This window comes from Condylura cristata, unplaced genomic scaffold, assembly GCF_000260355.1.
Source record: "Condylura cristata isolate star-nosed mole 26May11 unplaced genomic scaffold, ConCri1.0 scaffold00008, whole genome shotgun sequence".
Lineage (NCBI taxonomy): Eukaryota > Metazoa > Chordata > Mammalia > Eulipotyphla > Talpidae > Condylura > Condylura cristata.
The window spans coordinates 29,462,818-29,477,199 of NW_004567109.1; the positions used below are offsets into that span (position 1 = coordinate 29,462,818).

At 57.4% G+C, this 14,382-nt stretch overlaps 1 protein-coding gene across 1 annotated transcript in view; it reads right to left on the reverse strand.

Annotated features, from left to right (window-relative positions):
• Positions 1-14,382, reverse strand: part of LRP8 (low density lipoprotein receptor-related protein 8, apolipoprotein e receptor) — a 70,760-nt gene that overhangs the window by 50,927 nt on the left and 5,451 nt on the right. The window contains exons 3-4 of the mRNA XM_012722122.1: positions 14,359-14,379; positions 13,455-13,574 (exon numbers count right to left, since the gene is read on the reverse strand). Of these exons, the coding sequence (XP_012577576.1) occupies positions 13,455-13,574; positions 14,359-14,379 (141 nt within the window). The remainder of the gene's footprint in view (positions 1-13,454; positions 13,575-14,358; positions 14,380-14,382) is intronic.

A 14,382-nucleotide genomic window follows, 5' to 3' on the forward strand; every position in this document is an offset into this window, starting at 1 on the left:
CCCCCCACCCCAGCCCTCCCTCTCCGGGCTTCTCCCTGTGTCTTCCTCTCCCTTCCGTCTGTCTCCCTCTTTTCCTACTGATGATTCATCAACAAAGTGGGAATAGGGAGAAGAGAGCCAGCCAGCCAGTGACCCCCACTTAGCACCGCTACCCATTGGTCACCCCATCCAGTAAGGAGCTGAATGCTGTGGGACCATGGGCTCCATGTCCCCATCTGTACAACAGGTCTGGCACAGCCTCCGGGGGGGACTAGGTGCGTGGAGAAGGCGCCGAACACCACCAGCCACCTGCAAGGTGAATGGCTGGTGTTGGGCTTCTTCCTACTCGAGGTGGAATAAAGCTGCAGGGGTGGATGATCCTTTTCACCAAAAGCAGAGCAAGCTCTGGGCTCAGTCCCTCCCCGGTGAAGCTCGGCCCCAGGCCCAGGAGGCCCAGCAGAGATGTTCTAATCTAGCTGAAGGCTGGGGACCCAGTGAGGCCGCGTGTCATCCCCACCATAGCTCAGAGGTGCCTAAGGGAAAGGTGAGGGGTCTCAGCTCCTCTACACTCTCCGCAGTCAAGGCAGGCTGAGGATCAGAGAAGGGAAGCCAGGGGGCTGAGGTCACACCCTCCGTTAGGGTCAGCGCTCAGAAGGCAGAGCCCACTTCTCTATCTGTAGGCCCCAGCCGGGCACTGGACCAGAACAGACCTTCAGTGAATGAGGGCGCCAGGACTCAAAGGCTACAGCAGCTTCCCGGGGGGCGGAGACAGCCTGGAGCAGAAGGGGCACTGGCCTGTGCGAAGGCAGAGACAGCTCACCTGCTCCCATCCCACCCCCACTCACAGGCCCAGGCCACATCCCCCTGCCCTTGCCCCTGAGCCCGTCTGGGGTGCACCGCAGACTCAATCATGCCATCCCTGGGCACAGTGGAGAGGACAGGATGGAAGAAAGACAGGGGCGAGGGCGCCCAGATGGGGAAGGAGGGGGCGAGGCTCCTGGAAATGGTGAGTCTTGAGTAAAGTGGGGGGAGGGACAGTGGAGGACGGGCCTTCCAGGAAGAGGGAACCGTCTGTGAGAGGGGAACGGGCCTGGACTGGCAGGTGCCAACAGACGGGAGGGGTACTGGGCTGCGGTGACTCCTGGACTCCTCCTGTCCAGCTGTGGGCTGCCCCAGGGGCAGGAAGACCAGCCACAGCCTCTAGGCCTGCGTGCCAAGGTCATGGCAGAATCTGGCCACTGCTGGCCTGCTGGGCAGGAGACCAAGCTGTGTGCACCTAGGTGTGGCACATCTGTCTTCACCTTCCACTTCCTGGGAGGGAGGCTGCAGTGGCCAGAGGACCACAGTTTGTAGAGTCCAAGATCGTGCAGCCCCCCAGGCCCTGAGAAACAGCGACCAGAGAGGGGATAGCCAAAGCCAATCAGCTGCCGCAGACCGACCAGGCCTGAGATGAAGGTGGAGGGCAGACTCAGGAAGGGGGGCCAGAAGGGAGGGTGGGCGGGGCAATTGTCAGGCAGCTCGGGATTGCAAGAAACATCCATTTTCTAATGGAAAGAGCTGTCCAGGGACAAGAAGCTACCGGACCAGTTAGCGAGCATCACGTCCCTAGCAGAGGGTAGGACAAGTCTCCCCCGTCCAGGGCCGCCAAAGGAAGTCCTGCGCTGGGATGCAGTGTGGGCTTCCCAGGTCAAATGGGGGTGCTGTTCCAGCTCTGAGGGCCAGGGCTGGCTCACTCATTCACTAACACTCGTTCCCAAGGCCTGCTCTCTTCCTAATTAAACTGGGACAGTGAGTTATGGCCTGGAGCTGCAGGGAGAAGGAGGGACCACAGGGGCGGCAGTGGGTGGCGCAGCACCGGGGACACCTCCCTCAGCCATCTGCAGGGTGGGGTGTGGCCAGAGCTGCGCAGGGGGTGGAGGATGGGCCTTGGCTGCCACGTACCGTCCTCCTCCCGTGGAGGGGTGCAGCTCTCTTATCTTCCTGGGTATATGTGGGGCACAGTGCCAAGGGCCAGGCAGGGTTAGACACAGTGCAACAGCCTCCTGTACCCCAGCTGTTGGAGGCTCCCCAGGCTCTGGGCTTATTTCTTCCTGAGGTCTCTGAAAGGACTCTTCCTACCTAAAATAGGACACTACGTTATAGGGCTTGGGGCCACAGGGAGGAAAGGGGGGACAAGAGCCTTTGGGGAGAGCCCTGCCCCCATCCCCCCAGCAGTGTGGCAGCCAGGCACAGGATGGGGTTCCTGAAGGACAGACGAGACGGAGGCTCGAGGAGGGGAAGGATGCCTGACTGGTCTTGAAGTGAGCGTGGCTCATGGGCCGGGCGTTGTTCTCATGCTTTTCATGAATTAACTCACGTAACCCAGGATGGCGGCTCCATGTTACAGATGACACAAGGGCTCAGAAATGTCAGCTGACATGGCCAAGGCCCCACGGCTAACGGTGAAGTCTGGACCTGACCCCAGGGCGCTGAGGCACCTGCTGTTATCTGCATCGGGGTGGAGCCTCTCACAGACCAGGGGCCAGTGCAGGAGCAGTCAGAGGACGGGAATCTGGGTCCGTCTGTCTGTGGCTCCACTTGGCTGCAGGGCAGAGGCCTGGAGTCAGGCCTGGACAGGAGCCAAGGAATCTGAGTGACTTAAACTCCTAATGTGCTCATAATCTGCCCTCCTAGTATAGGAGGGGAGACTGAGGCCCCGGGGTGGGGGTCGGGGACTTGCCCAAGTCACTGAGCAAGCTGGTGACATGGTAAGGCTGCCCAGTTCCTTGGTTAAGTTGGGCTGAGAGCAGGGACGGTGTTTGTGTGGGAGTGGGGGGGGGGCGTGTGGCATGTGGAGGTCACTAGCAGTCAGGTTCATTCAACCAGTTGGACAGGGGTCCTGGAGGGAGAACACAGCACAGAATCTGCACAGGTGGTAGCCGCCAAAGGTCAGGGAGAGGGAGGAGTGGTGGTCTGAGAGAGGAGGTGGCAGACACCGGGCTGGCATGGCTGGAGTAGGAAGAACCAGCTCACTCCATGGGGCCCAGGACATGGAGCTTCCAGGTACTTCACACAGGTGGGAGTGACCTATGACCCACCTGCACAGAGCAGGAGTCTGGGGTTCAGCTTCAGGGGCTTGCTCCAAGCCCCCCAACCCAAAAGTGGAAGTAGTGCCGTGGCAACCCAGGTCTGCTTGACACTAGGAAGCAAGGCTCGTCCCTGAACCCCAAGAAGCACAGGCAGAGGGATGAGGGAGCCGAGAGAGGTCACACACGTAGCAAATACGAAGTCCGCTCCGGCTGGTTCACAGCTACTCAAACAAAAACAAAGAAACAAAAACTACCCAGCCTGTCCATACTCACCAAAAAATTAAATAGGTGGGAAAAGTGCCAAGTGGATGTGGGTTCCACTAATGAAGAGTTGGTTCGTTTTGTGTGTAAGGTTTTGGCCACATCCTGTGAGGTTTTGGGGCAGGCACCCAGCTGGTCCCCTGGGGCTGGATTTCCCAGCCCCTGCTCCCAGCTCTGGTCCTCAGGGAACAGGAGCAGCTTTCTGGAACCCCCACACTTGTGCCTGGTCATGGCTGATGACAAGGACTGTGAGCAAGAGGCTCGCAGAAGAAAACAAAAGAATTCCAGAGAATGGGGGCTGACTAGGGCTTGTCCTCTGGGGCCCCCCCACTGATATCAACCTAGGCCCTCTGGGTGAGGGGGGGTGGGCACCAGAAGCAGACTGCAGGGGAGGCCGCAGTGGTGGGGGGCAGGCTGGGAACAGAGATTGCTGGCTCTTCTCCAGCTACCAATAATTCCCCGGGCACAAATAGCCCAGCGGGGGTGGGGGGGTGGGGTGGGGGTGAGGGTGGGACTTCAGCTTTGGCCGAGCTCCTCTGGCAGGTGGGTGTGAGAGGAAGAGCGTCACCTTGGCCCCACAGCCTCTAAGTCCAGCACAGTCCCCTACCAGCCGGTGCACAGCCCCTCCTTCAGCACACACCCCTGCACACACCTGTGCTGGGGTGCACAGCAGAGAGCGCTCCGAGAGGCACGGGGCAGCAGATGGCAGCTCAGGGCCAGGGAGAGCTGGAGGGCCGGAGGGAGGAGGGGTACTGGCCTGAACTCTGGGCTCTGTATGCCAGGAAAGCCCACCCTGGGCCTCCATGAACTCACGCAGGCAGCTCAACCTGGGCCTGACGGGGCCTTTCCTGCCTCTCATCTGCTGCCAACTCTCTGATGTCAACCGGGACCCACTGGTGAACCAAGGCCCCTCCTGGATAACTAACCACGCCAAGCCTGACTGGTTAACCGGCTCCCCTTGGCTCCCTCTACCGAACCAGCTCCCCATGAGGCGCCTTGCAGCAGCCACCGTGGGCCCCCCCCGTTCAGATAGGCAAGTGGGCTGGATGATTCCTCCAGTCCCTCCCAACCCGGGAAGCTGCTGTTCTCATAGTGGCCAAGTCCTCCCGACTGGCCAGTTGACCTACATCTCCTACTGCTATTTCAGCAGCTGCCCTCTTATGTCCTTGGAGGTAGAGGAGGAAAGCTGCTGACAGTCCCTTCTATCTCCCTGCGCAGGGATCAGAGGCTGGGGGAGCGGAAGGGGATGCTCCTTTTCAGGGTCAGATTCTGGGTAGAACAGTTTATAGCAGCTTGCACAGCCCCATGAGGCAGGTTCCTTATCCCGGGTTCACAGACCGAGACATTAGTGCTCAGAATAGAGACCCTGCCACAGTCCTGCAGCAAGGGGGTCATGGGCCGGTGGGTCTCCATCTTTCTCTAGCACTCCACTGCATCCAACCCAATTAGAAGAGCAAGAAAAAGCAAGAGACCCATGCATCCTGGGCCCCAGAGCTGAGTTCTGGAAGTAGACCTCAGGCAGTCCAGCTCCCTTCCATCTACCTGCCCTGAATCTATCCACCTAATCAGCTCCCATCAATCCTCCCCAGTCCCTAGGCCAGGACTGCCCCGCTCCAGTCCTGAACCCAATTCTAGGGAGAAAGAATCTGCTCAGAGTGTTGGTTGCAGTAAACTGGGTAAAGGGGACACGAAACTCAGAGAGGGAGATCCACTGAACCAGGGTCACACAGCAAATTATAGGCTCAGGCAACATACTTATTAAAAGGAGATGAAGTCTACAAATATCTTGAGCAGGAGGAAGACCAGTCTTGTTTCCCTTTTTTATTTTCTTTGCTGGGCGTGGGTGTGTCCTTGGGACCAAACATAGTTTTCCTTTCTCCTTGCTTTGCTCTGTGTGGCCTGGCTTTGGCTACACTGTCTGCTCCTTGGAGCCAGGGCAGGTGGCCTGGAGTTCAAGGAAGAGGGCGGTTCTACAGGCACCCGCCTGGCAAGAGAGTTCGGGGGGTGGCTTAGGGGTGGCATGGTGTGGAGGAAAAACAGCTCCTGGAGAGCGCAATACAGTGGGGAAGAAATGCACATGCTTAGCAACCCCCCTATCCTGAGAATGTGCCGCAAAAGGAAAAATCACGTAAATCCACAAAGAATCAATCAAACGAGGGTGTTCATCCCAGCCCCGTTCTGTAGAATAGGGAAAAATGGAAACAGCTAAACATGCATCTATCAATCAGAGCAATGTGTTATTAATTATGGAAGAGTCACACAATGGGATACCCTCAAAGCAGTAAGAATCGGGACATGGACACATGTCTGCTGTGGGGAGAAGACAGCTGGCGTAACACATCCTCCTTGTTAAAAAAAGAAAATACTTGCAGCAAAACCCATGTTCATGCACAGCAGTTCACCAGCGCGTGGGCATGTGCTGCTTACATGGGGGTGAACTCAGGGGGTTCTGACCTCCCTGTTTTTGCTCTTCTGTATTGTCTGTTTTCTTATTACAAGTGTGAAATTACTGTAATGCAAGTGGGAAAGCTTACTTCGATGAAAAACTAGGTAAAGCAGGTTGGTTTCAGCACTATTACTAACTCGCTGCGTGGCTCGAGGTGAGCCCCCGGCCTTCCCAGAGCCTCAGCTTCCCCGTCAGGCAAATTCCTCCCACACATCTGCCCCCCCCTCCCCCCAGGATGGTGGCGAGGTTAGCTGGAAAGGACTGTTCTAGGTTTCTGTCAGGCTGAACACAGAAGAATCGCTAGCACCACTGACCTAAAGGCCCTTGTGGCACCTCAAGGCCAGTGACCAGGAGGGGACAGTGGGCACAGGACTGGCAGTCCTCAGAGAAGCTCTGAGCTCTGTCCTGACCCCTGTTCCGAGGGGCATGTGTGTGCCAGCAGGGAGGGACCCCATGGCCCTGGCTCCCTGGATGATTCTATCCCTCCCTCACCAGCGGGTGTTTGGGGGGCCTGACAGTATGCTGGGTTCTGGACTCCATAGTGGCTGGCTTGGGACCTGCCAGGGACACAGGACTCAGATCAGATACAGAGGTGGGGGGGCCCTTCTGAGCTGCTCTGGCCAAGGGGCTACTCCTGAGATTCAGGGTCTGTGACATGCAGCAGCTTGTAAGAAGAGCCAGGGTAAACATGGCTGATGATTAAAACTGATGCCCAGGGCCCAGCTCACACCAGAGGTCATCCAGGCGCCAGAACTGCTCAGGAAGGTGCCAGCACACCTCCTGTCAGCAGCTGGGGGAGGAAAGGAAAGTAAGCAGGGCACACCCTGCACCGTTGACTTTGTGGTGAGCGGGAAGAGTATCTCCTTTCCCATGTGTGTCCTACTCTGGCCAGACAAGCATGGCCCCATTCGGCCCCTGCTGGCCATCTTGGAAAGGCTTCTCCTCTTGCAGGTCGGCTACGCCTCAGTGCAATGCAGTGAAGCCTCTAGAACACTGGCTGAAGGGGTTCGCGGGAGAAAGCCCTCAGCAGTGAGCACGCTCATTAATTCCACAGCAGTCGGCACTGTTACTGTGTAGATGTGCTCCCAGAATGCAGGGGCCAGCAAGTGGGGCCCAGCAAGGGGATGGGGTGCCTGAGTGGGAGACCAGTGTCTTTTCTGCATGCAGGCAGCCTGTGCCTGGCCCTCAGCCTGAGAATACCTCATTCAGCAGGAAATTGAGGGCAGGGGTGGCCATTGAGAATGTCAGAGGTTGGGAGGCGGGGGCATAGGGATTTGAGCCCTTCCAGGAACTGAGGACACCCTAATTCTGATAATGGGTCCATGTGGACACCTGGCATCAATTTTTGTTCTCTGGGGCCTTGCTTTCCCCTTCTGATGCCTGGCGCTGAAAAAGTTCCAAGTTTGCAGGGTGAACACTGAGAAGCTGGCATGCGAGGAGGCAGCCCGCCACCCCCAGTCCTGGGTGCTTTCTGGGCTTCAGGTGACCTAGATCCCAAGGGGAACCTGACTATAGTTCCTAAAGGACACCCAGCTTCCTTTTCCAACCTCATGGGCCCCTCATGGTTTTCTCACACACCAGCCCCCAAATGCCTCTTCCGCCCCAGCCCTGTGGTTCTGGGCTCCCCTCCTCAAGTGGCTCCCGGAGCTGGACTGGGAGGCAAGCAGAGTCCTGGGCACACCAGGCCCACCAGCACGATGAGGAAGGCTTCAGGAGGCGGCAGTGGGCTGGGCTGTGAAAGATGGGGGCGGATCGGAGAAGCACAATCCAGGCAGAGGGAAAATCAAGTGTTGAGCCAGGGAACTGCATGGGTAGGGTGGGGATCAGAGAAATAAAAATCATACTTCGGCTGGTCTTGATGAAAGATTCTTGGATTTTTCTGGAGAGAGGATGATAAATGGGGTGTGACACCCTTAGAGTACAACTGAGGCTCACTCTCCCTGACGTCACCTGTGTCCTTATCACTGGTCCTCAGTTTCCCTGTTCATACAGTTAGGAGAATAATCACCAATTTAAAGGCAGTGATTAGAGACCATTGCTCCATGTTCCCAGATATGCAGAAGGTCATACTACGAGAGGCTGAAAGGCGGGGTCACCAGAGAAAAGAGTTCTTTCCGGCCTCACCCTTCAGGCTGGTAGCCCAGGGTGGCCCTGCTAGACATTGAGGCCACTCGCTCCACACCCTCTGACCCCAAAGGACAGAGAAAGGTCAGGGAGAAGAGCGTGAGGAAGAGTCCAGGCAGACAGACCTGGCTCCAACCACTTGTGAGTCATGTCACCTCACAGGTCGTGAGCAGCAAAGCTAATGAATGCAAATCACCAGATGTGGGGTAAGTAGCCAACATCAGTTATAATTCCCCCAAGGGAATGATTTATTGTCGACTCCCTTGTGCCAAGCGCAAGACTAGCTGAGCAAACAATGTGGAGAAAGGATGTGAGACTGAGGGGAAGAACAAGGACAGCCACAGAGCTCAAGGAGGGGAGGAGGATAAGGAGTCAGGGAAAAGGCACTGGGCAGAGATGGCATCTCCAGCAGGCCTCTGAGCCTGGGTGACCTGGACGGGCGGGCATTTGTGCGGCCAGTATCACCAGTGCTACTTAGACCTGGGGCCCAGCGGCGTGATTCCATAGCTCTCATGCCTTTCCATGGATGCCAAGTTGGCTTCCCGGAGGTGGCACTGGCCTGGGGGTCCAGCTATTAAGCCGACAGGAGAGCTTCCACTCGGTTCTGGCCCTTGAAGGGTCACAAGCCAGTCTACATGTTCCTGTTCCCTCAGCCCTCTGGCTCGTGCTCTGCCTGGGGCATGCCTTCGGCTTCATCTACTGCGGCTATTTCCCCAAGGCAGTCACTTCGGACAACTGGGAGCAAAGCCAGTCCTGAAGCCTGCTGCACTTGGTCCCCTGGCAGGTCTGAGAAAGTGGGGGTTCACAGAGGGGCACGCTGTCCCAGCGGGCCTGTTGGAGAGTCCACTGGAAAGCCTTCAGCACACTCCTCCCAAGGCCTGCCGGGGCAGCCCTGGAGACACTGACTTGCATCTAGAAGAGAAAAAAGCGTGGGGCTGGCCGGGGAGAGTTCTGGAGGCTGCAGTTTCCTGCCCTTCCCAGGCCTGCCGGGAGGAAAGGAACATGAGGCCAGGCAGGGTGGAAACCAGTCTTGAAAGAAGCACATTGATTGAGGACAGCGGCCCTCTGCCTCCAAGACCAACCAGGTGTGGTTGAGTCATTTCTTCCTGAGCTCCTCTCTGGGCACCTTTCTTCACTTAGAGGCTCATCTTGGGCTGAATGACCTTGGGGCCATCTCCACTGTGCCTGGCACTGGCTGAAGCAAGCCCACGCTGCAGGAACGGGCACAGGAAGAGGCAGCAGGAGCTGGCCACAGAGGATCAAATGTAGAATGTTAAAGCCGACCTGGTCGCCAGGCACTTGGGAAGCTGAGGTTCAGAGAGCCATAGCGCTGGGTCCCATGACTCCAAAAAGGAGATGAAGCGGGGTCTCGTATCGGAGGTGTGAGAGCCGGGCTGAGGCAGGAGGCACTCTGAAGGCCAGATGCAGGCTGCAGCCCTAGCTGGGAGCTGTGGCCAAGCTTTAATTATTTACAAGGCTGCTTCCCAGCAGCCCTCAGTGCTCCTGCAGCCTGGCCTTGTCCAGCTAATGAACTGCCAACCATGGAGACCTCACTGCGGCCACTCTTTATTAAAGCTGGCGTGGAGGGTGATGGGGGCTGGGAGAACAGGACAGCCCAAAGCCTGAACAAGGTACAGGAATTAAACACAAAACTGGGCCACCTGTTTCCTCAAGACATGCACAAAGAACAGAGTTTTTTGTAGCGCAGGGTGGAGATGGGGAAATGGGGGCATGGGAGGATTTCCCTGAGATCACCAGCTAATACTTGAGACAGTGCCAATTCTAGAATTGGGCGCCTGCAGTCACGCCCAGCAACGTCACTTAAAAATCGTAAACCTTGGTCCTCCCTGGTGGTGCAGCGGGTTAAAGCACAGCACTGAGTAGCTAAAGCCACTTCCGCATGAGTTCGATCCCTGCCTGCCCCGGAGGTGACCACATGGCGCAGCAGATCTCTCCTGGCCCGCCCACTGTTCCCCTCAGCAGTGTACTTCATATTTCTGCATGTTCTGCCCCCCACTCTGTCTCTGGTGAAGCCTCTCACCGCCCCTGAGCCTCTGGCCTGTACCCCAGTTCTGTATGTACAAAAAAAAAAAAATCATACACCTTAGTGGCCCTCCCTGGTGGCGCAGCAGGTTAATGCACTGTAAAAGAAGCTTAAGCCACTTCTGCATGAGTTCGATCCCCGCCTGCCCCAGAGGTGACCACATGGCGTGGCAGACCTCTCCTGGCCCACCCGCTGCTCCCTTCAGCAGTGTACTTCGTCGATCTGCCTGTTCTGCTCCCCACTCTGTCTGTGGTGAATCCTCTCACCTCCACATCTCTGGCCTGTACCCCAGTTCTGTATGAATAAATAAATAAATCTTAAAAAAAGAAATCGTACACCTTAGGACCAGCTACTCAATCCCTCTGTGGCTTTGTAAAACGAGACTAATTCAAGTGCTTCATAGAGCTGTCTCATTTTGTAGGATTGCAGCTGAAACCAAGATACGGGAAGAATGTCAGCACAACGTCTGGTCCGTGGCAAGTGCTCAGTAAGTATCCAGTGTGGTTGACGTTACCTAGGAGCAAAAGGTTGGCCAGAAACCAGATCTTCAGTCTCTTCCCCCAAACTTTAAGATGCAACAGGAAACAGAACAAGGGGCCAGTTGGCCTACGTGATCCAGGTCCACAGCCAACAACCCACCCCACTTCCCCTGGCTGGACCACCCCTGGGTTTCCTTGGGCCTGGCCCTCTGGCTTTCAGCCCCTTCCTCCACTTTGAAGGCTCTTTGAGGTGGGGACTGAAGCCCCATGAGTCTTCCCCTCCCTATCCTGCCAGCTCTGTGTCTTCAGTTTCCAAAGAACCAAGACCTACCCACTGGGGAAAAGAATCAGGAGACTTTCATTTGATTTCTGGCTCCAACCCTGAGTAACTGTGTGACAGAGGGGTGTAATATTACTTCTCTGAGCCCCAAGTTTCCATCTTTGTAATACAGAGAGCATGTCAACTATTTTAAAATGATAAGTCCTGAGGGAATAGAATTATATACCACCTTTCAAGACATTTCTTAGCTGTTTTCTCTTCCAGGAAGTCTTCTTTGGTCTCCTCAATATAAAAGCTCCTTCCTTCCAGCCTCCACCAACTTGTCTCTTTATGGGGTGCATTCTGATTCCGTTGGGACCTTATTTTGTATTCATTTTGTCCAACAGAAACCACTTAAAATTACAATCTCCTTTTTGCAGACCCAGAAATGTGCACAGGTGGGCAGCTCAGACCCTCTCATTGGAGTGCCTAAGGAGAGGGTCAGATATAAGGCAGGAAGACTACTCTGAGGGAAGCCAACAGCCTCCAGGGGAAGATAATTGAAAGAAGTTCAGTTTGGGCAAGAGGCCCAGAATGGGGGGTGGGGCTGGGGAGTTTGGGAGGACAGATACGGAAGGAAGAGGTGAGGAAAGACCACTCAAACATCTGACCCAAGGCAGCCACCCAAAGCCACCATCCCGTTCTTCAAGATTTCTCTTTGTAGCTCTTGAAGTTTCCTTTCTACAGATTTAGGTGTGACCATCCATCCATTCTCTTCTCGCGGCCAACACTGTGTGCCTGTGTGAAGACATTCTATGTGTATAACCTAAGATGGCAAAACAGCTAGGCCCACTTGGTAGCTGAGGAAATCAGCTTGGCTAAGTCAGGTCACATACAACAGCTACCTGGTACTGACAGCAGAGTCCCTATCCTTCCCTCCCCATGCCGCCCCAGTGTTTGCTTTTCTTCACTAACTTGCTGCCTACGACTCCACACCATCCATCCCAGACTCCCCGGGCCCATCTGAGGTCACCCAGCCAGTGCCTGCCACTTCATGCACCCATCTTGCCCAGAACCTTGCATAGAAATGCAACATTCAGAACATGGTTCCCCAGCTTAGCTTATCTTCACACTGTGGTGACAAGGAAAACTTGGGCTCTTCACAGCCCCTTTCCGTTGTTAAAAAGAGCTAGGGAGATGGAATAAAAACAGCCAGAAACTCACAGTTCCAATTTCCCGGCCTTGTTCCTGCGCTCCCCCAGTGAGGGTGCCACAGAAGCAGAACCAGGTCCAGTGTGAGCCTTGCAGTGGTATTTTGCTGTGGCATGGCCATTTGCATACTTCATTAGGGCTAACTTCAATAGCTGCGGGGGAAGCAATCTTGAAAATGCTTCCAGTTTGCTGTCCAAAGATACAGGACTGCTGTTTATGTGAAGGAATTTACATAGGATAGGCACCCCCCACCGTCTGGCACAGAGCTGAGTACTGTACAGTACACGGTATGGTGTTCACAGGACATCAGTGACATTACCAGAACTGGCTTTGAAAACCAAGGCAGGAGACGTTGCCCGGGTAGTCAGGTGAGGAAATTAAGGCAGACGTGCCCAGCCCAGAGCCAATCCCAGAGCCAGCAGAGGGCCTGGTTGGAGACAAGGACCCACCCCACTCCCCCCACCACCCAGGTTGACTGGAGCCCTCACCAGACAGTGCCTGTCCCTGTGCCCTTCCTGCCACCCACTGTAGGGACTGTGGGTCTGTCCACCTGTTCGCTGGGAGACCAACTCCCCAGCCAATTCTCCTGAGCGCCAGGGCCCTGCTCACAGCAGGCCCTCAGAGACCGAGGCATGATCGCCTGCTTCTGTTTCAGTTTCTCTGTTCCTGGAACTCTACTTCTTTCACCGCAGAGACTGCCTGCTAACTTGCTTCGGGTCATGTGAAACCATGCACACCCCTAGAAAGAACTGCTAAAGCCATCAGCCCGGGTGCATAAACACCACACTGAGCAAAGGCAGTCCGCCAACTGCCCACGCCAGGGGATTCCCGCGTGGCCTGGGATCCTCAAGATCCTTCCAGGACTCAAACTCTCCTGACTCCCTCCCTCCTGGCCTTCTGCCCTATGACTGACACCCAAGCAGGCTGGCAAAAGAGCGCGGAAGACGGCTTCTCCATGACTAGGCAGAAAAGCACCAGGCGCCAGCGTCCCAGCCCCGCCTGCACCTACAATCCTAAGGATGCACCCGTGGGTGTGGCGGAGGCGGGGCCACAGCTAGGCCCTGGAGCCTCACGAGGACTCCGAAAACTACACGACCGCCAGTTACAGGATTGGCCGCTCGGCCACAGGGGCTTGTGGGGTGGTCCCAGCCCAGCCAATCAGGGGCCCTGGGGAGCCCATTCATTCACAAAAACCAAGCAGGAAAAGGAGCGAGGGCCAGGCCAGAGCTGCGTGGCACTTTGAAAAACGCGCGTGTTGCGGCGGGATTGCTGGAGAGCCGCTTGGCGGGCAGCTAGACTCGGGCAGCACTGTCGCGTGCTCGCCCGCAGTTCCCACCCAGCAGCCCGGGCGTGGCGCGCCAGCTCGCTGACCACACAGCTCCGGCTCCGCCCCCGCCTATTTGGACTCGCCGCGGTCCAACTCCCGCCCGGCGGCTAAGAACCACCCAGCTCCGAGGGAGGCGGCGCCAGACCCCGGCGGTTGGGTCCGCGCAGGTGGCCCGGCTGCAGCTGCAGCCACGTGTGGTTGAGCGTGTCCCCCTCCCTCGCGCCCTGGTCCCTCCCTCCTGGGTCGGCCACTCACGGCAGTCGTCTTCATCACTGTTGTCCGAACAGTCGTCGTCCTCGTCGCATCTCCACACCGAGGGGATGCAGCGCTCGTTCCGGCACCGGAACTGGTCCTCCTCACACTCCTTGGCCGGCCCTGCGCGGGGGAGAGGGGGCGTGAGCCGGGTGCGCCGACCCAGCAGTCGCGGCCGGGGGGAGGGGCCTGCTGGGATGAAGGAAAGGGGGCGGCGGTGGAACTGACGAACCAGGGGGCCTCGGGCCCCGCGATCCGGAACAAGGGCGGGCGGCTAAGGGTTCCTGGGATGGCGGGCTGCGCCGTGGCGCGGCGAGGCCAGGCGCACAGTCGGCGGCGGCCGACTTGGCTATCGGCCCCTCAGAAACACTCAGCGCACAGGGCCCACGGTCAGGGATCCGCACAGAGAGACGCCATAGGGGCCCCGACACGCCGAGGCACAAGCACTGGGTGCTGCGGGCGCATCCCCCGACCGTACAGCCCCTCTTTATCGGCGGCGCGCAGGGGTCCCCGGAAACGCATTGTCAGGCAGGGTGATAGCCGGGGCCGCCTCACCGCCTCCGCGGAGCGCGCGTGTCAAATAAACCCTAACGGCGAGAACCTCACAGTCCACCAAACCCCATCAATGACAACCCCCTGCCCCCCGAAGTTTCTGGGCGACCAGACCCCCCACTGCGCCCATCCCCCCAAGAGCAGGTGTCCCGAGGGCACAGCTCACTACACAAGGGGCCGCGGGCGTGAGGGTCGAGGGCAAATGAAGAGATCGCTGGATCCCGAGAAGCTTATCCCCAGGGAGTCTCTGCCGGGCCCGGATTCGGGGCGCGCCGCCACCCGACCCCCGGCCACTGGGCTGCGCTTTGTTGGCGACTCACGGCGCAGAGCCGGGCGGGAGACCCGTCGCACGCACCTTGGCCGCCGCGCGGCGGATCTG